Raw genomic sequence first — 25,614 nt, 5'->3', positions numbered from 1 at the left:
GATAGACATTTTCTTAGGTATCCTGGATCCAAACCACTAAATTAATCAAAGACCAAGGCCCAAATTTATCTTACCTAATACTAGTTACCTTACTGAGTATAAGGATCATCTCAAGCCACTTAGGAGGACTACCAAAGATTTCAGTTATACTTTGGAAATGTCTGTCTCCTGCTACTGATCAGCCAAAGATCCTAGGGGAAACCAAGCTCCTAACTCAGATGTATCAATTAAGTGTCTAAAATTAGGTGGGTTCAGTCTGTGCCCCAAAGCTTTGAATTCAACTCAGTTTTCTACAGGAAAGCAGTGTAAAGTATTTATGGAAGAGGAAAATAATAATGTAATGTATTAAATGCAATTCTGGTAACAAGTTCAGTCTCAAATGTACTGTAGTCTTATAAGCCAAATAAAAAAGGAATGAAAAACATAACATTTACCAGCACTGGAATATCATAGCCAGTCTGATACAGTAGAAGGCACTATCTGTGGATTTTGCTGTGATAAGAGCTTAGTGTCAGCAAAGAAATCAAAAAGTACTCTTATATTACAGATTAAATTGAACAATTGTTGTTGTATGCCTTCAATCAAAGAAGATTGCTCTGCAGTTGCAGGCTCTTCCAAGTGGTTTCCATGCCAGGGTTTTATTCATCTTCTACCAATCATTCTTCATCTACGAGCCGATCTCCTGACCGCCGCTTTTCTGAGTTTTTCGCAGGTGACGAGCTAGAGCTTGCAAATAGCACTCACCTGCTCAGCCCTCTCCATACCTTTCTCCCCCTTTAAGTCTAGCATAGATGAACGTGAAACTGTCTGTAAATAGTTCCACTCTACTTCCTTGTACTGCCGTACGCTGGGACCACATTTGTTTTTCACAGATAGTGTATAAAAATTCTTGAAAACAGTACAATTTCACAGCGGCTAAACTGATGTTCTGCAGCAACATTACAGGACCAATTTTTACTTGCAGTTTTATTATTTAAGAGGATTTTGTACATATCTGAGCTCTTCTACTTTAAAAAAAAATCATCAAGGCTAGCTGTGAAGAAAGCGTAGGATGAAGTAGACTATAAAGACCTAAATGTTGCAACTTTGTGAAAAGCTTTAATATGTGAAAAATACAAAGTTTAGATGCAGGCTTCTAGAGCTCAGTTTTTTAAGGCTATGTGTGTACAGATGTAGTCAGTGCTACTTAAATTTTTCTGTCCATGTACTGATTGATACCTAGACTGTGTAGTTAAATCTCAATAATTCAAATTTTCATGAAGAATTAGGTTTGTGTTCAGGTATAGAAAGGTGATTGGAATAGGTGTGTCGAGGTTACATTTATTCGCTCTGTCTTTGTGGTTTTCCTATAACAAACAGGAACAAAATGAGCTGGAAGGGAAAGGAATCAGTATAGGTAAAATTGTAGTAGTATGAAAAAACTCTGAGTTTCTGAAAAAGATTTTTAAGAAGTCTTAAAAATACAAGTGAGGTGTCTCTGAGGACAGACCTTCTGGTCTTTCACAGAAAAAAAAATTGTTTGCTGATTTTATTACGCTTTGATTAGGATTTATAACACTGAAAACAAGTATGGTGTGTAAGAGAGAGGTACCATGAGGGTACAAATATCCATGATACTATTTGAACGCTATCAAATGAATCGAGCGAGTGCTTATAGTAGCTCTGATTTGAGGATCATGTAGAACAAGGGCTTTATGTGAGCCAATTCTGCTAAGCGAGTAGACCTTCCACGGCATTTTTAACAAGACCGAAGTATGAATGAACTTCCTCGACAGCCCACGTCCAGTCTCCAACACTGCGTCGTGCCCTTCAGTGCCCTTCATTTGGGCATTTATCGTGCCGTTGTTAAAGAATACATAAAAGCAACGACAGGCGCTAGCTTTGGGCTGTCTGCCTAGGCTTATTCTGAAATACGGTGCGCACAGACACGCACAAAACGCCGGCGTGGGCTCTGGCGCGGCCCCGAGCCGGCGGCGCCGGCGGAGCTGCGCGCTGCGCTGCGCGGCGCTGCGCCGCGCTGCGCTGCTGCCCCCTGGCGCGGCTTGGCCCGCAGCTTGAGCAGGCTCGGCATACCGACTCGCTACGTTTCCACCACGCTCCTTGTGTTCCCTTGCTTAGGTGGTACGCCTAACTAACGCTGAGCCAGTTGCTCCGGTAAGTGCTTGTTAGCATTTATCCTGTATACCCTCTTCCCTGCATACACATATTATTACTAGAACTTCCTTATTAAAAATTAATGTGATTTAGCTATTATTTTTCATCCTCTAGAAGAGTATTTCAGGGAGCCAGTAAAGGAATTATCTCCAAATAAAAATAAAAACAGGTTAAATCACAAACTGATTTCCTGCTTTCCTGCTTTGACATCCTACTAAATTCAACAGCATTATATGAGATACATGCATTATCTATTAAACTTCAGTTTTACGTTGGAATGTCTGTAGAAAGCCATGAAAACAAAAACATTCAGTGTACTCTAGGAAAAGCAGACTTCGCATTGTGCTTTCTGACCGAAAATCAGCTTTTTTGTTATATTTAATCTGATTTATTTTATATGAATACTTTGTAAAACACAAATAGGGATCTCAGTTTGGACTTTGAGAGCTCCAATGTGGGAATGTGTTTTCATTTCGAGATCAAGTTCTAGATAACCTTTAAACCTCTTAAGATTGTTACACATGCTGAAGCTTAATATGCGTTCCAAAGCTATTTCTAGTATAGCTTCAATTACTCAGTGTATTTAATGTCAAAAAAACCCACATTAATACACATCATATATGCAATGATTTATGGAATCTGCCTGTGTACAGTTATGAATGCTGCCTTATAAACTGATGTTGTACCTAGACTGCGTAAGCGAATGATTAGATAGTTGCTTTAGCATATCTCTGCCAGATGAAGAGCAATGAACAGTTGTTAACTTGTGTGAATGTTCTGACTAAACAGTAGGTGAGATAAGAAAGCTGTCTGAGCAAGGAAAATACTTTTCCTGGTGTTTTCTGCCAAGAGCTTGTGAAGATGAGAGTGGGAAATAGCCAGCTGTAGAGGGCAGAAGATGGGTGTTGATAATGAAAGAGAGATTTACAAAACCCCTGACGACTGCTAGAGCAGAAAAGGTAGTGTTTTTTCAGGGAAAAAAAAAAAAAGTATTTTTTTCAGAATGAAAAGTTTTGTGTAAATGCAAGACTAAACCTAGTCAAAGTAGATCAGCCTGGAGCAGACACAAATAATACCATGATCTGGAGGACCTAAAATATGTGTCAGAAGAGTAAACGACAGAAGTAAAATCCACCCAACAACCACTAAGAGAGACAAGAGAATGTGTTTGACATGTTTCCTTAGATCTACTTCTTTCCCTTGTAACCTGAGTATAAAGTGATTTCTTCTCTGGAATTCTGCATAAGGTTTTAGTACATTGAATGCTTCCTTTGTCTCATATCCCTGAAAATTATACTGTAAATTTTAAGTAGAGATAAGAATAAAAATCTGAGAAAGGCTATTCTAAATTAATGAAGATCATTTCTCTCTGAGACTAGGAAAACTGTGCTGCAGGGCCTCATTTTGGTGAAGGGATAACTGATAAAAAGCTGTGCTCAGGAAAAGCACCAGGAAAACAGAGGCTATACTTTAAGCCAAAGGAAGTTAAAGGGTATATGAGTCCAGCATATTAAGACATCCAGTCCAGCAGTTGGGCAGAAGCACTGACTGGGCCTTGTTTTCGCTCCACTAATGACCAAAAGCTTTCACCCAGGGATTCCTATACAAAGACCAAAATACTGTGACTGAAATAAAGAATATCAGAAATTACTCTTAATGTGGAGTTTGGGTGTAAAACAAGAATTGCCTTTAACAACAAAGGATGATAGCCGCAATGATAGCAAAAACAGAGAGCAAAGATAATACCCTACTCCAGCCACTCCAAAAGTTTTCTTTTTCTTTACTCCACCTGCCATTTCTAATTTTAGGCTAGGTCTTCCCTTCTTATACTTTGCTTTTATTTGCTAGCCTCTGACTTCACATCCTTTCTGCGTTTAACGTGACCACCTCTATTCTTTCTCTTTAGTCATCCGCCTCATCTTTGATAAAGTCAAGTTCCTAAAGAAGTCCATTTTAGCTCTTTATCCTCTCCCATTTTTCCCTTTTCTCCTTATTTTCCTTTCAAATCTGAATTACCTGATTAATTCACCAAAATAGACACAGCACCAGCTTCTTTTTTATTACACTGTGGCCTGACATTCTTGGCTTTCTCTCAGTCATGCCTTCTTCCAGCCACCATTTGATTTTTTTTTAATATATTTACTCCCTACCATTCTTACAAACTTCATCCAGTAGCAGAATTCCTGATGTATAAATTATTTTATACCCACTTCTCCCTCCTGGCGTTTTCTTTATGTCTGTTGATTCAGATACTGATTCCTGTCAGTCAGGTTCTACAAACTCAGTCCTTTGTCCCCCTCTCTACAGTGTTCATCTAGCCTAGGTTTTAAATCAAAGTCAGACTCTTCTGGCATAGCAACCCTTAAGCTACTGAATAGGTTGGGAGAAATTCCATAGCCACACAGAAAACAGAGTTTAGACAAAAATAAGGACAATAAATTCTCCTATTCCGTCGGTTCTCCTGCCACCCCATTACTGCTGTTTTTCTCCACCTTATATTGTCCTATTACTGCTGTCAAGTAGCTCATTTGCATTTCATCTTCTCTTATTTTCCCCAGCAAGTCCATTCTCTTAAATTAAAAAAAGTCTTTTTTTTTTAAATTTATGTTAATGCTATTTCACGAAGGTGCTAAATGTACTCAGATAATAAAATGCAATCATCATGTGCTATAGGAAAGAGGAAAAGAAAAAAACAAAGCATAGAAAATATTTTAAACATGTTTACTAATTTCAAAATACTTAATCATTCACTGTATGCATTTACACAGCATCACTACAGAAGAGTGTTCCTTCTAAATAAAATATCCCAAACATTTATTCCTTTCACTATCCATTTCTTCAGTTTCTAACTCATAATGTTTCATGGCGACAAAGTATTGGACAAAAGTTTCACCTAATGCTTCCTTAATGCATGAATCTTTCTCAAGGGCAACAAGAGCATCTTCTAGTTTTAGAGGGACTGATGAAGGTTTTAGATCAAGAATGTGATTTTCTTCCTGTGAAATATCATACCTAAGTCCTCTCTTTACTCCATCTAGACCTGCAGCAACTGTAGCAGCAAGCACCAAGTAGGGGTTTGCTGTTGCAGAACTTAACCTATTCTCTATGTGAGTGCCTTTTCCATCATGCCATTTGACATTAAAGGCACAGCTGTTATCATTATATGCCCATTTTGCATTTACAGTCTCTTTTGACTCTTTACTGTATTTGGAATAAGGCTTGCGGCAGCTGGTGGTAGGAGCCATCAAGCAGCTGATAGCTGCCGTGTGTGCCAAGAGACCTGATAACCAATTTTTTCCAACATCAGTGAGCTCCTCAGCTCCATAGCCAATGGAAAACAAATTCCTCTGGCCACTCAAGTCCCACAAGCTATGTGACAGAATCCCTGAATTGTAGAATCCTGATTCTGAGAAAAAACTAGCCACATAGTTATACTTCTTAGCCACTTCTTTAATGCCTGTTCTGAATGTGAAGGCACTGTCAGCAGCATCTAAGCCGAACTCTGGATGAAAAGTGATCTCCATTTGTCCAGGTCCACTGGAAGAAGAAAAGCTTTCAATGTTGGCACCGGCATAATACATTCCTTCAATGAGCTCCTGAATGAAAGCCTGATCATGGTTATTTAGTATCGTTGCTGCAGGAAAAGATATTGTCTTCGAATTTACAACCTCAGTAATGCCATAAATGCAAAATTCATAAGTGAAAGCAGAGCGTAGAGAAAAGCCATTGTCCTGAAGCTGGCTCAGCTGTTTCTTGGCAATGTGCCTGGGTGAGGTCATTAGAGGGTTGCCCAGTATGGTGAAGGAATCACATATCACTCGAGCAGTCTGTTCAGTCCACGGTAGAATTCGAAAAGTTGCTAAATCAGGGTTCAGAATTATATCACAATTAAAATTGGTTGCATTTATGTAATCTATTTCACTATCCTTAGGATTCAGGGTCAGTTCAAGGTAACTTCTGGGCATGGAAACACCATGAATTGCTTTTTCCTAAACACAGAGCAAAAGGACAAATTATTGAGAGAAGAATGCAACAGTATTTTTTATATATATAATATATATAAAACCCAAATTCTCAGAAGGAACAATAGCATTTCTCATAAAAGAACACTGAAAATGCAGCTCTCACTGAAGTCAACAGCAAAAGACAACTAATGTGTTATTGTGAGGAGGGACAAGCTTGCACGAGAGTAGTATGAAAACCTTGGCATCAAATATCCCAATAAGTGTTTTTTTAATTCCCTTGATGAACTAAAAAATTCTTCAGCACTTAATCAAAATTTTATCTCCCATATTTCTACTAGGCTTTCACAACCTCTGTATATTTGTTTTATATTGATCCAAGTGACCACAGAAACTCAAGGCAATACAAAAACAGGCTGGATATCTCTCTAAATGCTATAGCAGATACCTCATCAGTTTTCAGATGCAAAGTCTAACCGAAAATTTTCACTTTCTAAATTTATTCAGTTTGGAAAGTAAAATACCAAGAAGCACTTCCAAGTGCTAACTTACTCTGATGTTTCAGTATTTTCCTTTTATAGTAGATAGCAATCTGGAATAACTCATAATTCTATTCTATTCTCTATTTGAAGAGAGAGCTTCCACTTTCATAAATGAAATGCAAATAAAATGAAATGAAAGGATGGATCTTGCACCTTCAAGCAAGCACTTCTATAGCTTACCTTACAACTAAACCATTGGTTTATGAAAACTGCAATTATGCCAAGTTCTATCGAGTGGAATTTGGATCACATTTGCACCTTACCTTCATTGTTCTAAGAGAAAGGATTACTATCTGAATGAACAGAGGAGGCAAAATGAGCCGAACAGAGCAGCAAGCTCAGAACTGATAAAAAGAAATTTTGTCTGTCCAAATGTAAAATTGTTGAAATACTTCAGACTACATATATTGTCTTCCCTTAAAAAAAAAAAAAAAAAAAAAAAAAAAAAGAAAAGAAAAAAGAAAGAAAGGAAAAAAAAAGAAAAAAAGGCCTGCCTCCTTCTCTTAAGCAGATGTCAGTCCAGAGGTCACATTTCTCTCTGCGTAACATGCTTTCAGCCCATAGTGGAAACTGCACAGTATAGCGAAGACTGATGTTTAAGCTGTCATTGCAACCATAAAAAGACATTGAAGGTGACTACCAGATAGTACCAACTCCCTTCCCTATCCCTATCCCCCTAAAAAGGATTACATCATTTCTCTTAGAAAGAAGTAAAGGAAATTACGCTCACTCTCTCCATGTGCATTATTTCAGTGTCCAAATATTTAGACTGTCATGCAAAGCTTCAGTTTATTCAACTGGTAAGTAAGAGAAATACAAAAGCTGACTTTGAATAACCTGAAAAAAGCATTTGCAGTTTGATTTAGCAACTGAAAGAGAAGATGCAATTAACCTATCACCTCTCACAAGTATTAAAATAACTGAGCAAAAGTTTATTTTTTATAAAATCCAGCTAACATCAGAGAGATTAAATTGTATATTGATGATACAGTTGAAACGTGTAGCAAAATCTAAAAGGAAAATAATGAAAACATGTCTTAGGCTTCAAAAGGAGCTTGAAATGAAAGTGTTCTCTGTCTTGTCGTGTTGGTATCTCTTTTATGAGATACTCAGCAAAGTATGAAATATTCATAGTGGTATGTGAGTGAAAATATAATACAGCTATGCGCGTGAAGTATCATGGAAGCAATGTACTGAAAAGCCTGATGGGTAACGCATACAAACTCTGAGAATTGTTTCATAATTTGATTCATATTTTCTAAGTCATCAATATGACAAATACTGCTATTAAGTCTTCATGCAACCCAACAGTATTTTCTTATCTCATTGAGGACTATTGGATTTCTAATATCTAAACTAATTTTGTAGTAGTCATTTTGCTTTTCTTAGTGCTTGCTCTTTTCCTTTTGCAATTTACTGATGTTCAGTAAAACAAAATCTTTATAACTGTGGTGAGCCTGAAAAGATAATTCTGAGGAAGGAGATCGTTAGAAGTGAGAAGAACTGAAATTACTAACCTTACTTAATTAGATTACTATTTCTGTGGAAAAGAGCAATAGATGATTATGGTGATGAAAAAGCCCATATCCTTTGGGAACTTTAACAAGGGGAATGAACAGGTAATTTGTTCTAAGTTTGAGTTTCTGCTTGCATTATAAAAAAAATATATACAATATAAATTAAGAATAGGGCCAGAAAAGCATGCAAAGGTACAACTAGAAGCCAAAAAACTTACATGAAAAAAGCGAGAAGGAACGTTCTTTGATCTTGACACGCCATGGAGGTCTACTGATTCAAATCTGACAAACTGTACGTTGTCCCTGGCCATCTGTTGCTTAATATATTCAATATGACAGAACTGCTGAAGAAGAGTTGGACTTCCAAGGCCGTTTACCTCAGGTTCTCTGCTGGACACTATGAGTGAAGAGGAATGTCACGTCAAACAAAATCATGAATGCTGGAATACAAGCTGTTCTCCTAAAAAGTGTAACAGTGACAAACTGTGATAGAGTTTGTAAAAATAAAAATAAGAAAAAGATAGGAGTCTCAAAATATTTTTGTAAATAAAGAAATATTTACTCCCCTGAAGACCAGTACAACATCTTTTATTTTTTGGAATGGTCTATAATTTGAATGTTTTTTCAAGATGATGGAGAGCATACCAGAATTATGCATTAAAGCCAGGAATTTCTTCTGACTCAACTGACTTGTTAAGTGATTTTAAAAGCATAAGTAGCTGGAAATTTTCCATTGAAGCTTGATAGAATTCAGATGCCATGCTTGATATTAATGCCTTTGAAAATTAGATGGACACCAGAACATGAAAAAAAAAGGCACTTCTTATCTACTAAGCCTTTCCCAATGTCTCCAGAGGAGGCCTTTCACTTGATCTTTCAGCCTACTTTTACTTTGAATGTCTAAGTATTATTATTCAAATTAAACTGTATAAATGATTAATTTCATTTTCTTACAATAAACTAAACCAAGTGCAGAATTTGATATTAAGATATGAAAAATGTGAAAAAAAATATTTCTTTCTAGCTTTCTAGGAGGAAAGTGCTCCATTCTTCCAAGGAAGCTGAGAATGTAATCAAATGAATTTTAGTAGATCTTACAGATCCACAGTGGAAGATTTACCAACAGTAGCTGTTTATCACCAACGTTAAGGATGAAGTTTCAAGTTTCCTCAGTGAGACACCACTAAGGATGATATGAGTACTCCTCATCGCTCCAATACTAAGTCTCCCAAATTATCAGGCACAAACAGATCTTTCTGACCTCCCATCTAAGGTAGCTAGGATGGCCAGTTGAGAGGCTGCAAGGAATGCCTGAACACAGTAACCTGTGCAGTTAACCCAGCACAAAGTTGTCAGATTTTTCCTTGAGAAGGCAGCAAACTCTTTCAGTCATAGACTACTTGGAGCCTTTGACTATTACTGGAGATATCTTAAGTCATCTTCAGATGGAAAGGAGCTGACAAGGATATTGAAGATTTTAGGTCAGCAAAGTAAGCATAGATAAGTAATAACATGGCTTCTTCAGGAATAGGCAGATAAAGAAGCAAGCAAGACAAGAGTTTAAGTATCTGTAAAAATCTAGGAAAAAATAGAACAAAACCCAAAAAGGAGAATGAAGAAAAAAAGAAGTTTGTCACATCCACTTCTCTTCATGAATTCTTTGTCTTCTGTCTAGTTTAGTTGTAAACTGTTTATGGAAATAGTTTTTTTTCTCTGTCTTCTACAAACACCGGGGCAGTATGTCTTTAAAAAGATACACATGAATAAGAAAGTCCTGTTCAAATATTTTGTGTAACACTCTGTTACAGATGCTTCCAAGATATCACTAGTGAACAGGAAGTATACATAAACCAGCCTTATTTTATGTACGTCATCCAAGTAATAACTATTCTACATCAGTCATCCCTTAACTTTGTTTTAGAACATGAATGTTTATTGACATGACATTGACAAAGTGAGTTGACCTCCTTGTGAATCTGACCATCAATTAACAGTTTATTAACAGATAATAAACCATGCTTATTTATTAGATAGGGAGGATTAAGAAAAAAAAATCAGAAAATCTTCCTACAGATTACAGCCAGTTGCATTTTCTTCAGCTCGAGGGACAGAAGTGTGAGTTTTTGCCTCTGAAAAAGCAGTGCTCTATCCTATATTTATAGGTGTTTAACTTCCTGTGCTAAGATGGTAGACATTTCCTGCTTAGAACTTAAATTACAATTCTGTCACATGGAGCATTTTTTTCATCAATAGAAAAAGGATATTGTAATGTTTTCATATTTTTTTCAACTAAAGTGTAACTGGTAACCCCTGAATGCAGAATGTTTTCAAATTTTCATGTAAATTTTGCAAGCATTTCTCAGAATGGATCTTATGCATTGAATGACAAAATGGTCATAGTTTTATAGGAAAGCTAGAAAAGATTCCACCTAGAGGATTTAAAAATAAAATATATAGGTTTCCAGAAAAAAAAAAAAAAAAGTGACCAGTACTAGAACTATCTACCTAATAATCTTAAATATGATGGATCTATAATGGCATGTCTTTCTTCAGTCTCAGTCAGAAAATTTGGATATGAGGAAGGGACGACTAAGCAAAGCACCAGGAACTGAGTTATGCAGTAGTACAAATTAGATAGCCTCTTCTGATCTAGAAGTGTTGAGTTGATATAAAAAAAAGCCTGATCAAGTAAGAATAAGGGAGATCACTACATTAAGTGAGAAGTTAGATTATTTGAGGAAGATAAAAGTTTTTTACAGTATTTAAGGTAGGAACCAGAAAATTTCCTTGAATGGGTTGTAGGAGGAGAGGCAGCTAGCGAAGCGGTTCAGGAGAGGATACATCTCACCTACCTTAAGTTTAAACTAACTGTCTACTCAGCCTCTCACTATTCCTAGAAAGTAAGGGAGTGTACCTCTCCCTCTCTCACCGAGTTGCCACAGGCACCAGAGAGAGGTGAGTGGAATCTCATCCCAAAAGGCTATATAATCCAAAAGTTAGGATGGACATGGTATCTGAGCATTCGGAGTTTTTTAGATTGAGGAAAAGATGGAAAATCATACAGGGTCGTAGAACAGGAAGAGATTCCAGCCATTAGTGTCAAAGATAAAGAACTTAAGGAATTTTCATTTGCTTTAAAGAAAAAGGTCTGCTCTTAATGCTTGTGAGGTAGAAAAGATAGCAAGTTTTATATAACTAGTCTCGGAAGGAAAAGACAAAAGATATGAATGGCAGAAAATATGGTGGTTGGTTCAAGAGAAAATAGGGGCAATTGAGGAGGTTTAGAAAGGAATCGAGCTTGAGCCATATTGAGGTCATGTTGAGTTCAAAACGTACAAAGAGAAATGTCAGAGAATTTTTGTTAAAAAAACAGATCAGGCATAAGGAAGGAATGTGAAGGAATACTATGGCCTATTTATACTTTAAGAAAGCACAGATCTTGTAAAACATGGACTTAGAGTTACAAGCCAAAAACACAATCCTAAGTAATTCCCAAATTAAGATATGGTTATTCTGCAGGTGTATACACAGAGGCAATAAATGTGAAATACCTGGAACAGTCACTTAAATACCTTTGCTCTGTTAATAAATTGCCCACCTATAACTCCTGAAGGATCTCCATTTCTTCTTCCTCATCACTGACTACGCTTGCTAAGCAGAATCAGTGCAGCCAGACATGCCTCCTCCAGGCAAGCAAAGAGGACAGCGAAACCAGAAAAGAGTTGCAGGTTTTGTTGAAAGCACGTGGGAAAACTTTTTAATTTCAGTGGAGCAAAAAAACAAATGCTATTTGTCAGGTTAAAGTTGTATTCTTCCTTTCATACTTCTGTCCCTAAAAGCTAGCTATTATCCATTGTAACAGCCTTACTACCTGCAATTAGAGCTTTGGACAAGTTAAGAATGACAGCATGAGGTTATTCATTATAATAGAGGTGGGAACTGTTTGCAGGACAGATGAACTCTGCTCTAAATAACAAATACAGCCTGTTAGCTACTTGATGTGTTTTCTTCAACATGAGGGTTTAGCAAAGGAACTTACAGTACTGCTGCTTGAATAACATATGAATTTCTGAATTTCGTATGATTGCCGGGGGGGACAAACCTTTTTCTGTGCCCCTAAAATTTTAACAGTCTCAAGGTAGCTACTGATATGTACAAACACAAGTGAAACAAATTTTGTTGCTTCAGAAATTTCCCTCTCCCTCCTACAGTTCGTGACCTGGTGATGATCATATTTACATAGCCTCATTTTGGTATAAACTCAAGAATACGAGTCCTGTCAAGAGAACCAGCTTCTGAAGCTCCTCAGGTCATGGAGGCCCAGCTCTGCCCACATGCAGGTTTATACAACAGCTTTTTCCCAACTGCAGACCGGGACATATAAAGGGAATTTGAAGCCTCAGGTGAAAGTCTGATTCCAATTTGTTAACTACAGCTAGCCTTGTATTTCTTCAACTAGCAAATTGTTCTGTCTATGCTTCCTGGAATAGACACAAAACAACTAACTGCTCAAGCCTATTACATTATTATAGCTAATAGTAACTTTCATTTTGCTGATCCAGCTAGCCCAGAAGTTTAATTTTTACTGTTTCAAAGAAACCACAGCCTATTAGCAGCAACTAATTGGCTCTGCAAACACTTCCAAAAGGGACTTACTGAACAGCATGAATATTAGTGGAAGTTCTCTGCTTCATTTGCTTTTCTTCCTCTATAGTTCATATTAGACGTTTTTGCGTTCCAGTCCTCTCACAGGACTAATAATTGGAAACATCCTCCCTACATGGGAGTAATTTTCTCTGCTGGAAATGTTAGCAAAAAGGAAATTTCAAGAAGCCCAGATGCCTTCAAAGCTTTCCTGTGCCTAGCAGACCTCTGGGAGATGTTGCCTGCGCTCAGTTTAAATGAGGGAATATTTCAGTTTTAGTGAACAAGACGTGACCACTTGTGCATGGCAGTTTTTGGCAGGCAGCTGGGTTTGCAAATGCCTTCCTAAAGAAAAAACAGCATAGATGTAAAATACAATTTCTGATCCATTCCAATCAGACAGTAACTACAAGTGTCAATCTTCTAACACATTAGTTCTGAATAAAATTTGCAACTTAAAGAAACCCCACAAAACAACAGAAGTGTTTTCATTAATGGTACACTAGGTGATGCTTAAATGTACTTACCAATCATCTGGTCTGCAGAAGAGTCAAACTGACTTTCTGGAGTAGAGCTTTCTGCATTTTTAGAAGTTAAGGGTAATCTAAGAATAGGTTGATCCACATTGCTTCCCTCTGGTTGTTGCTGATTAGATCCAGCAGTGCTCAGAACAGAGAGAGGCTTACTCCACTGCCCTGCTTCCTCGTTGTGGAAACCGTGGTGCTTTTGATTCTCTTCTCCAAAATGGGGTCTAAAAGTCTCAAAGGGTCTTCCCTGCTTATCAGCTTTCTCCCTCGACTTCAGAATTTTCTGAAAAAATGTACCACCTGCCTTGCCATTGTATTTGGGCCCATGATTAAGTTGAGGACTTTCACTCAACAGGTTTTCCAACTCTTGAAAAGTTTGTTTGGAAATTCCAGATGCCGCCATGAAGGGCTCTCCGGTACCACTTCCTTGTGTTGCTACAGTACTGTCAAGCGAACCCACCTGCACCAGACAAAATTTGGCTGCTGCTTCTGTTCCCCAGCGTTCATCCTCCTTATCCTCTGTCCCTGTCCTCTCAGTGTTCCTTGCTGCGCTCGCTGTGTCGAAGCACCCGGCTTCCTCTTTGCTGCTTGCAGGTTGTACTCCCAAAGGCAGATCTGTTTTAGCTGGCGCATCTATTTCCTTGTGCATATTTTCTATCATTTCTTTCTCAGTGTCAGTATTTTTCTGGATTTCTGTTTCCTGTGACATGTCTTCTTCTGCATTACTGCCAATATGGGAACTGTCATTACACCCTCTGTCCTTTTGTACTGGAGGAAAACTGGTCGGGTTTTGAAGAGACTGATCTGGTGGTGGTTCTGTACAACCAGTGGTTCCTTGAAGATGATAAAGATCTGGGATTTCTGAAGAGCTGGACAACTGCATTTTCTCATTTTCTAATGGAGGAACATGTTTTCTAGTATCTTTGACTCCCTTTTTCTTTCTGAAGCCACATATATTGTTGCCATCAGCTTCATCACTGCCATTTCCAGATATGTTCTGCAACCAGCAACAAAATATACAAACAAATAATATGCATGAATGAAACAGAACAGGGAAATGGAGTACCAGCACCAACTGCATTTACCATGTAGAATTTCTACTATTTCTTGCTCATAGAGATCTTTGTGGAACACTAATTACTTAATTCTACTATTTTGATAATATTTGCAGAAATCTTTTTCTTAAGCTGTATAAAAAAGAGTAAAAGAACTTTTCTTAACTGAATTTTTAGGCAGATTTAGTAGATTGAAATATAAGACACTGTACACTGTGTGTTATCATTTGTCAAACAAATGTGCCCTTTAATTGTGGAAAAAATATTTTGAATAAATATATTGATAAAGGAAATGTCCTAAGATTACAGAACACTAGTGATCCATATAGGCATCAGGACTGAAAAAAAAAACAGCTTTTAGAAGAATTTCAGATTCTGGTTTGACCAAATAACTGCACATGAACTCCCAAGGCAGTGGTCACAAGGGCAAACTTATGTTTGAATGTGTAAACAGAAAAGAACAAGAAGATAATGTTTATATGTGGTACTGATATGATACTGACTGAAGTGCTGGGACCAGATTTTAAAATAGATGTTAAAAAAAAAAAAAAAAAAAAGTGGGGATGGTGCAGAAACAAGCTACTAAAATGAATATGAATCCACTTGCATTAGTGATTATAATATCAAGAAATGTCCAGATGGTCAACTGCCACCAAGGGTCCTGGTAGTATCACAGGGGTGATTAGTCTGATCATGATAAGGAAAAGAACAAATAACATAAAATCTAAATCAGTCATATTCAATTTTTTTAAGTGTCACAGATTTTAATATTGTGAGTAATTAATTAATTCCACAAATTACCAAAGTAGGGACTGAATTCTCCATCTCATGGTGTCTTAATACCCTGTAATATGATTTAACCAAAATGTAAGTCATTACACAGCCAACTGGAAATTGTTATATTGCTGACAAATAGTTACTGAAGTATGTATTTAATACTCAGCAAGTCAACCAAAAGTCCTTAGTTTGATTGGGTCAGGCTGGAATTAATACCTACAAAATCATTGGGAAATCAAGAGAAACCCTTGGAACCAGCATCTTCAATGTACTGATCATTCTTTGGCTTTTCCCCAGAGGTATAATCTGCACCCTCTCCAATTTCTGAATTTCCAAAAGAAGTAAGGATCTGCATGAAAGTAAACTGAATGGCAGTCTGAGAAGGGAAGAGATTCTCGCTGGCAGACAAAAGCATTTAGAAAAAAAAAATGCATCAGCATCTGAGAAATACACAGAAGGCAGCAGCCACATGACTGCCATTAAGATCATTAACACCTTCTTTTTTCTATATTATTCCTCCCTATTTTCTCATTATATTCACCCATTATGCTATTTTCCATCATTATCTAGTCAAAAAGGCATGTGAGTTTTCTCCTAATACAGAGCTCACAAAAATATTTCCTAACTCTCTCTCCCTTGCTTTGAATTTCTGTAATGTACTATACTTAAAATTGCTTGAGGAGCTCACTTGTGAATTCCTACCAGCATGGAAGGCAGCTGACTGCCAGCTCTCTAGGTAGGGGAAGCTACACAATGCCTAAAATTCCTGTGTGTATATATATATATATGTCTCAGTAATGACTTGTTTATGACTTGTTTATGATTGCCCAGAGAGGTTGTGGAGTCTCCTTCTCTGGAGATCTTCAAGGCCTACCTGGATGCAACCCTGTCTACCATGCTCTAGGTGACCCTGCTGAGCAGGGAGGTTGGACTAGATGATCTCTAGAGGTCCCTTCCAACCTCACTGATTCTATGATTCTATGATGATGTCCACTTGCAGTCAAATTATGATTACTGAGTCATACGTAATAGAAATCTTTGCTCATGTCAGTTTTAACACACATATTTTAATTAATCTATTTCTTCATCAGAAAGCTTTGGTGTATTCTCATAAAACAATATTTGGTGTATCCCTGGCCCTTCTACACATTCACCTATGCAGAGAAAGCCTAATTCCTACTACTCTTACAGAATGTTGCAGAATATGAATATAATGAAATAACACTTCTGAATAATGAAGCAACCAAAAACCAAGAAGCATTTTACATGTCCTTTAGTATCATGAGAAAGTGAATAAAACTGCAGGAGGAAGAGCTGGATTAGAGGAACCATGGTTTGCCAAATGAAAAAATGCAAATCATTTTGAAATTAAAAAAAAAAAAAAAAAAAAAAAAAGATTTCAAATTAAATTCCTATATAAAGAAAAATTTTTGAAAGAGAAAGAAGAGAATTCCAGCTATGAAAACTATAATCATGAAAGATCACATCTTTTAATGAATTTATGAAAATGTTCCCTTTAATACCTTTCATGGCAGAGATTGCAAGCATTAAAATATGTGGATTTCCTCTTTATGAAGTCTTCAAAATTCTTTAATTTTCTTTGAATAACTTGAAACCAATAACATATTCATAACAACATCTGCATGTCTGTATGGTAATGTATTTCCATATTCTTTGATCAGAAATAACCATTGAAAGTTGTAATGGTAGATAGGAGAGAGATATATGACCGAGCTCTGGCCTTACATCCTTTCTGCAGATCTCTGAAAAATGTTCGGAATAATGACTGAATGAAAGCTGAGCACACCCTTAAAGTTTTGTATAACACTCATATTCCATGTTCAGAGAAGGAGTAGTTCACGTATCAAATGGACAATGTTGAAAAACTGCCTGTTCATATAATTAGCCATTCTAAAGGCTTTCATGACTGCAATTTTATTCATATCCACATTATAAGTCCCACCAAAACAAATTCCTGCTGAACAGGAAAGTGTAACAAGCACTGACCACTTGCATATTGGTTAATGAAATGTTCATTTCTAATCGGACATGCTGATAGCTAACATGGATATGGTACTCCGCAAAGGGTTTATTATCCCTAAAGAAATTGAGAGCATGGTACCTCATTTTTTTATTATAGACATGAAACGGCATCTGTTTGTACCATGCTTAAGCAAAAGCACTGATCATTTTTACCTTTAAAGAAAAAAATAATCTCTTGCATTTATACAGAAAACAACTTACGTGTTACTTAAGATACTCAGCACAGGACACACTGAGACTTTTTCTTTGTCTCCGCATAAGAATTTCTTCATTTATAAATAAATGTAGACGTGTATGTACTTTCACTTAGAAACCCTTTCTGGTGTTTTCTGCACTGAATTAAACAGAGTTAGATTTGTTGCAAGGTGCTAATACAGCCTTCTTGCACATTAAAGATAGGTGTATTCATGAGTTATGATACTGCCTGGCAGTTCATGTGGTACCTACCATCATAAAAGGTCTAGTACCTGAGCACAGAGCGAAAAGCACCTGGGAAACTGGACTTCAGAATTCTCTCTATAACTTTTTTTTTTTTTTTTTTTTTTTTTTGTGGAAAGTTCTTTCACAGAAGAAAGGTACGGTCAGGTAAAGCAGCAGCTTGAAAAGCTTACAGTGCAAGAGAGCTGGTACAGACTGTTCATTTCATGGACCATTTGTCTGCTGCTCAGGAAGAAAAGCAAAATATTCATGGCATTAGTGTGGCAGTGATAGGTTCTACTTATTTTTATTTCATTGCTGAATATTGCTACGTTTTTCTTGCTGTGGGGAAACAATAGCAGGAGATACTGAAGGTACCTGGAAGTTCTCTTCATTTCTCTGCAAGATGTGCTCAAGGTAAGCTGGGTAGGAAGATGTAGAAAGAAGCAAGAAAATGTATCTGAAGGGCAGAATAGTAGGAGGTTCTCCTCCTGTACTATGAAGTGGTGGAAACAGTCTTGGAAATTTTAGCCAGCATTTGCCAGATGAGTGGCTTGTTTAAGCATCATTCATTTTTTGTTTGCCTATTTTCAAATATTTACTGGCACGCTAATTCAACACCCTGGGATCTTGAAAGCTTTGGAATTTGCTTCTCTTTTGTAGCTAGTGAACATTCAGGTAGTATTTCAGATAGTCTTGACAGAAAAATTATGTCCAAAATTTAAACAGTGTAAGCCACATTAATGCCACAAATCTGAAATTTAATTTTTCTTTCTAAAACATGTATCCGATGTTAATTGTGATTTGTAGGTATTGGTACTCTCTGAGTTCTGACTTCCCTCAGAACTTCTTACCCCAGTGCTGCAGCTCCTGCTGGTACACTGATCCTCGGTGAACTAGAGATTTGCAATTGGTAAGTTTTGGTAGAGGTGTACCAGTGCAAGTCCTAGAAAAGGCAGGAAGAGCAAGGACGGAATATACTTCATTTCTTATTATGGACAGTCTCAGTTTGTATAAATATCATTTTTGCTTCTCTTCATGAGATATCTCATATATCATTTTGGGTACACAAGATTCTGGACATCTGTGACTATTACCAGAACAAAATCCTCAAATTATAGACAATGTGTAAGGGTTACACTGCTGTATTACAGCAGTGTATTAAGGCACCATGTGAATAACTAGAAAACTAGAATATCTTTCCTTTCAGCTCTCATATGGCAAAGGCAGGTGGGAAGTGGAAAGAACAGAGGACAGTACCAGCAAGCAAATATTTCAGCACTGTGCAGATGAAATTGTTTGCTCTGCTTAATCCAATTACATGCCACTTTTGGCATGTCCTCAAGCTTCTACAGCTGATAGACATTTTACATCTTATGGTAACACAAAAAAAAAATACATCTAAAACAATTTTTCTTAATCAGTTTGAGTTTGCTTTTAAGCTTTGTACAAGCTCTGAAGTGGAACATTAACTATATCATGAAATACAGCACTGCCAAAAGGCAATTCATCTGTAAAGCTGCCAATCCAAAAGCTAAAAGGATCAGTCTGAGAACATTTGAAAATGTGAAGTATTGCCTTTGGGAGGAATAATGAGCACTTGCTGAGAGTTCTGGTGTGTGAAAAACAGGTGAAAATTCAAGGCCATTTTTGAACTTTTGCCTTAAAAGGATTCTACAGATGACTGAAAATATGTCTGTAAAGTTGTACAAGACAAAATCAGATGCTGCAGAGGGAAGTGTCTATTTTTCTCCTACTTTTTGTTTGCTTCATGACCTCAGGCAAGACTGCAAACACTGCGGAGGCTAATAAACCTCTTTCAGAAATGCACTGACAAAAAGGGATGGGGAAATGAGAAGATTGCTCACATGATAGCATTTGAAAGGAAAAAAAAGGAGAAAGGGGAAATAGTTTAAAAGATTCCCTGAGTAACTGTAGATGAATAGCTGCAAAAGAGTTCTATCACAGAAAAGAAGGTGAAGAAGGCAATGGTGTAGTGGTAGTAGGAGCTTTTGTATATCTATTCAACAAGAAAACCTAATGTTCTTGATACGGACCATCCAAAAAAGTGATGCATCTACTTAGCAAAATTCACTGGCATCTCAATCATGTTCTTGGTTTCTGTTTTCTTTCATATTATTAGGTGATTTTAACTGACCTTAGATGAATATTAGAAGGTCACACTGCAATGTTCTCATGCCTCAGTTGTTGCTAAAGATTTGTCAAGGGTGAAAAATCCATTTTGCAAAAAAGTCAAGATGTCAAAATCTGATGTTACTAAAAATTAGAAGAATATAGGAAACTTTAAAATTTCACATAAGCAGCAAAGTCAAAAACTGTGGCTCGTTGAATTTTTTGTTTATGAAAATGTAAACTGTTTCACTTGGGCTTGACTTTGTTTATCTAGCTTATTAAACAATGTCAAAAAAATGAAACAAAAAGCTTCCAAGTGTAAAATCTAAAAAAAATATTGTTCAAATGGTGCTGAAATGTGGCTTTATTCACATTGTTTGAACTTTTTTCTAATTTTCTTTCAAAAGAAAGCCAAATTTTTTAAGGATTTCAATCACTATGGAACCGTTCGGTGGAACCTTCTCTGACCCACTTTTGTTGTGACTAGGTCACTCTTTACAGCCTCTTCGGGCTGGTATGGTCAAGTTTAATTGTTCTTTTCTTGTAGCAACACATCTCAAAAACTAGAAGTCATAGAAAGAGATGCTCCTGAAGTCCTTACACAATAGTGCACATAAAACAAGTACACCAGCATCCAAATTCTTTCTCTTCCCCTGACAGATGGAAAGAATTACTCTGCTACCTCAGACCAGTATCTAGGCAGCAAAGGAAGAGAGAACATTGGAACAAACTATCTACTGCTGTGAATTAATGCTGCTTCATTAGAGTCACTGGAGCTACACAAATTTGTACGAAGAGAGAATTTGGCCCACTGAATCATACAGAGCCCCAGAGAACAACACAGACGTTTCCAGGAGGTAATTTCAGGCACAGAGAGGGATTCTGACTCTCACATGTGCTACTAGAACAATGTGTGCTATTAAAACCAGACACAGGTAGTTTGTAAACTAGAGACAAGAAGATCACAGCAAGTTGTCAAGATACTGCTGTAACTAATATCTCTCTCAGTGACCTTTTTTGATAAAATGGTTCTTTAATGGTGATTTACTGCTTCAAAAACTTCCCAGTGAAGAACCTACAAGAGGCATAAATATGAGGTACATACAACTATTTTGCTGTTAAAAAAACTGAAGTACATACCTGCTATAGGTCACAGAGAGGCGGGTGGTAATGTTAGGAGCAGAAGTAAAGTCTCCTTCCTTCCAGGAAACTTTAAAATATGCTCAAGATTATTTAATGCCCTTCATATGAAAATGAATGAATGAGTTTAACTCACAATACATTGCCATTTATTTTCATATCTGACATCTGCCTTTATCTGTTTTTCCCACCTAAAGCCTTCACACTATAGATGCAGTTATTAAATTAGCTTCTCAAGGTCATTGATTCTCACTCTACTTCACAGCAGCAGGGTTGTCCTTGTCATGTCAGTGAGGTTATTTGCACACACCTTCCCTTGGACTATGCCAGCTGCACCACATAAAAAAACACCCAAAAGTAAGATCCAGTCTCAAAATGAAAAAGCTGATCCCACCTTCCCTGTGATTTTAGACCAGAATAGTACACTGGTGGTGTCATCTCCAACTTGTTGCATGCATAAATGAGATCTAAGAGCAGAATCCATTTAACACTTGATTAATACTCGCTCTGAAAGACATTTGGAAGGGAAACAGACTTAATGATCTAAAGAACTTTTATATCTAATTTCTATGACTCATTTCATATAAAAAGATGGTCTAGAAGGCAATCAGTGACTCAGAGTAGGTGTACCTCCAGCATATAAAATATGCATTTGTTCACCTTGATAAAAATGTCTAGTAGCCTCAGGAAGTCTGCCTGCACCATTGCTTCCAAGCCACATTACATCTTTCTCATTATTTTTAATGAGACACTTCAAATTTATTTCATGTTTTCAGAATGAGATCTCCTGCACCCTATTCAAAATAAGTAAAAATCTATTTTACTTTATTAAAAGTATATATTGCAGCTTGAAGATCAGAAACTGTTTTAAAGTACACTCATACAGAATCTGAGCAACTCTGTTTAGACCAGTAGGACTACTCAGGAGAGTCACTTTTTAATTCGGATAAAATCTTGGTCCACAAACTAGTGTTCTTTCATTTATATTAATGGAGCCAAACTGGTTTTCCACAAGTATTAATGGGATCATATTTTGGATCTCTATTTCTGTTACTTTTGATAAAGTAATAAATGAAAATTCCACCTGAGCATAAGGCAGAACTTCTTTACAGTGAGAGTGACAGAGCAGTGGAACAGGTTGATCAGAAAGGTTGTGGAGTCTCCTTTTCTGAAGATGCTCAAAACTATCTAACATGCTCTAGGTGACTCTGCTTGAGCAGGAGGGTTGGGCTAGATGATCTCCAGAGGTCCCTTCCAACCTCAACCATTCTGTGACTCTGTGAAAGACCTAAGAAGTTAAAATGGGTTAGATCTGCTTTCTAAATTAAATGTGTTTATAGGCTTATACAAGAAGTCTTTCTTTGACCTGCATCTAATTCAGAAAAATAATTACATACTTAATATACATATATGAAGAGCCCTGCACATAAACCACAATGAGGTATCAGCTCAGTTGAAATCTTGAAGATATAAAAAGTATTTTATATCAGTGTACCTCTTCAGAAATCATTCACAATCAATTTCTTACCTGCTGAATGACACCTTCCTTTTTGTCCATGTCCACTTCATTCTAGTTCAAGTCACAATTAGAAATGGCCTAGTAAAAATCTAGTAAAAATACACCCCATATTTATAGCCAGAGTTAGGTTAGTAAGAACAGAATTGCTATAAAGTTCTTTTCCCAGAAGGCCATGGCAGATGATGAACCATAAAGAGTAACCCTAATGTGTCACGGCCAGGAGCACAGTTTTCTGGAATAGTGTTAAAAGTAGTAAACTGACAAACACACATTATTAGCTGACTGCCTGCCTGGAAACAAAGACAACTGAGCATAAAACTGTTTTGCTCAACTTTTTTCCTCACAAAAGGTTTTTGTCCTGTAATGGGCCATTTTTATTCTGGAATGGAAGCTATTGTTAGCCTCCTTAGAGGTAAAACCTATATCAGGCATTATAACAACAATACGTTATTGAGGCACATGGACAGGCATTTGAAAGGCAACGCACACTGCAAGGACAGCACATAGCACTGGCCTGTTATTCTAGGTGCTTTTGTGTTGCTAATCAATACCGGAGGACTTGGCTGTATTGGAATTGGGAGTGTCTCTCTTTTTTGCATCATACCTCTAAAAAATTTCAAAGATTGGCTAGCTAACCTTGGCTTTCTTATACTTCTGTGTTTATCAGATTTAACGTGAATTCGGAGGATTATGTTTAACGGTTATTTCGTCTGCTCAGGTCCCTTTAGCTGACATAACACTAGAGGAGGAATGTACTGTGTGCATTTACAGCAGGACCCCTGACAGCTGATCACTCAGTAAATTGAATTAAATATCACGTTATGAATAGGTATTTAAGCCTGGCAAAACTGCACTTTCATCAATTTCTTATACTTCTTAAAAATGAAAATTAAAAAATGAGTTTTTTAAAGATATTTCCTAAAAAGAATGACTATGGGTTAGGAGATATAGTTCACAAAAATCTTAGGCATCTTCAGTGGAATTTAGAAATAGAAATGCTCAAGTCTAAAACCATCATTCTGAAAACTCTTTCTCATCTTAAAGATGCTGAAAGGCAACAGCTCTTAATTTTGTAACCCTAGCTGTTTAAGTCCTATTATTACTCCTGTTCTGCACTGTCCCACTTGTTCCAGAGCAGAGCAGATCAACAGCAGGTTAAGTCTGAAAGCATATTGGTATTCAAGAAATTGGCTTTCTTATAAGCACTTGACATTCTGTCAAGCAGAAGTTAAAAAAAAACACCTACCATACACTGGTAGGACTGTGTTCCTGGAAGACAGACAGGGCAGAACTCAGCATTTTGCTTGCAAAACATGCTACTATGACAGTGAAGCCTCTGTTCAGAATACCTTTTCTAAAAAAGTTACCTCAGACTGTCATTCCGTAAAAGTTACCACAGTTGTACAGATCCCTTTCTCGGGTAATTTATAGCTGCTGCAGACTTATAGCTTGCCATGTGGCAGAGTTGCTTGTCAGTCTACGCTGTGATCACCTCTGCCAAGAGGAGATCACTTCTTAGTAGGACTACTTAGACAAAATGGTGTGAGAAGCAGAGGCCAGACAGAGAGAGATCTCCTGGATCTCCAGGTTTTCATTCTGAAAGCAAGCCTGAACAACTTCAGCTCGAAGTTTGAAAAAAGATACTCCTTAGATTAAAAATATCATTCTCCAGAGTGAGAAAAAATTCTTCATGACAAGGGTGGTCAAACACTGGAATAAGTGGCCCAGAGAGAGTATGGAATTACCATCCGTGGAGAAATTCAAGATTTGACTGACCAAGGCCCTGAGCAATGGTGTATAACCTTGAAGTTGATCATGATTAAAGTGGTGAAGCAAAGCTGATGGCCTCCAGAAACCCCATTCAACTAAATTATTCTATGATTCTACACCTGATTCATTCATTCATATTTTTATTAATTTTCATTACATTTGCAAGTATGAAGCATCTCTATCATACTTTCCATTCGATTCTACTATGTTCTGCCAGAAGTCTGTCACATGAAGACAAGGTTGGGACAACCTGTGCCTTAAAGAGAGTACTGTTTGAGGCATCAGTCTTGCAAACACCATTACTCATGAATAATGTTTTCACTAGTACTAGAAGGATTAACTGTTCCCATCTCAAGTGCACATTAGACTCTCCTAAAAATATTGTGTTGTTTCATTTTGTTTTCTGGATAGAGTGAAATAGGAGAATGATAGTATTCTTTATGTTTATGAAATGATGCTGGATTCAGTAGAACTATACTGACCATAAAAGCTGAGAATCTGATCCAGAAACTGATGGAAGCCCATATCTCATCCACTATGACACACAGAATACAGCACAGAGTATAGTTTATTCAGTAACTTCCCACCCCATCTCCCACCTTTCACAATGAAAATAAACTGGACAAATTGTACTGTTTCTACACAAGGAATATCCATGTGTTTGTAAAGAAACCGGCATCTTTACATGGCTTCAGGAAGAAATTTTCTCTCACTAAGCTTTTTTCAAAATTTACGTTCTCATAGACTTGCTTGTATTGCTTTGTAAAAACAAACCTCCCCACAGTCCTTCCTCTAGAAAAGTTCTAGAGAGAAGGGTATCCTGAGAGGGAGAAGTATTTTGTTTAGTATTTGGCAGAGAGAAGGGATGATAATATGAACAAGATTATGTTTACTTTATATATATATATCATTGTATTCTGCTTGAAAGGATTTTCTCTTAAAAGTAGGAATATTGTGAAGGACAGAAAAGTTGATAACTTTAGAGAAATCTGGTATAGCCAATTGTAGTTGACTGTGCCTAGAGTGAATGGCCATTGCTACATGAGATGTGAAGTTAGTAAGTCTAGAAAATGAAGACAGGTAGAAGATCATGTTTCAGGGTCTCCTAGTGGTGAATTCCAGATCCCTGGAAACCCAGTGTAGCAGCTGCTTTGGCCACCAAAGAGAGAGTCAAACAGTCTGAAATAATGACTACTGTTAGAAGCAGATATGAGAAACATCCTTACCATTCCTGTGACACTGCCATGGATTCCTCGTGGATGGAGGAGCTGAGCAGAACAGTCCCTAAAGCTCTTCCTGTCTTCCAGGTGCCTCTCCCATCTTCCTCCCCTCCCCTTTTTTCACTTCTTTGGATTATGGAAGCAGCCTTGTCAAGCTTCAACACCTTTAGGTCAAGGTAGCAAAATTCAGTTTA

General features: G+C 37.1%; 1 protein-coding gene across 5 annotated transcripts in view; it reads right to left on the bottom strand.

The window, feature by feature from the left end:
* Positions 1–4,905: 4,905 nt before the first annotated feature.
* LGSN (lengsin, lens protein with glutamine synthetase domain) overlaps positions 4,906–25,614 on the bottom strand; it is an 85,534-nt gene continuing 64,825 nt past the window's right edge. For 4 of the 5 annotated variants that reach the window (XM_062571092.1, XM_062571091.1, XM_062571093.1 and 1 more), the window contains 4 exons: positions 25,427–25,575; positions 13,347–14,343; positions 8,394–8,572; positions 4,906–6,143 (listed from right to left, as the gene is read on the bottom strand). In XM_062571092.1, the coding sequence (XP_062427076.1) occupies positions 4,947–6,143; positions 8,394–8,572; positions 13,347–14,343; positions 25,427–25,429 (2,376 nt within the window). In that variant the 5' untranslated portion in view covers positions 25,430–25,575 and the 3' untranslated portion in view covers positions 4,906–4,946. Of the gene's footprint in view, positions 6,144–8,393; positions 8,573–13,346; positions 14,428–25,426; positions 25,576–25,614 lie in introns of those variants that run through there. The other variant, XM_062571089.1, reaches the window with a different exon arrangement.

Source organism: Rhea pennata, chromosome 3 (genome assembly GCF_028389875.1).
Source record: "Rhea pennata isolate bPtePen1 chromosome 3, bPtePen1.pri, whole genome shotgun sequence".
Lineage (NCBI taxonomy): Eukaryota > Metazoa > Chordata > Aves > Rheiformes > Rheidae > Rhea > Rhea pennata.
The sequence above is the reverse complement of the archived record's forward strand: the minus strand, read 5'-3'. Positions and strand labels throughout refer to the sequence as shown.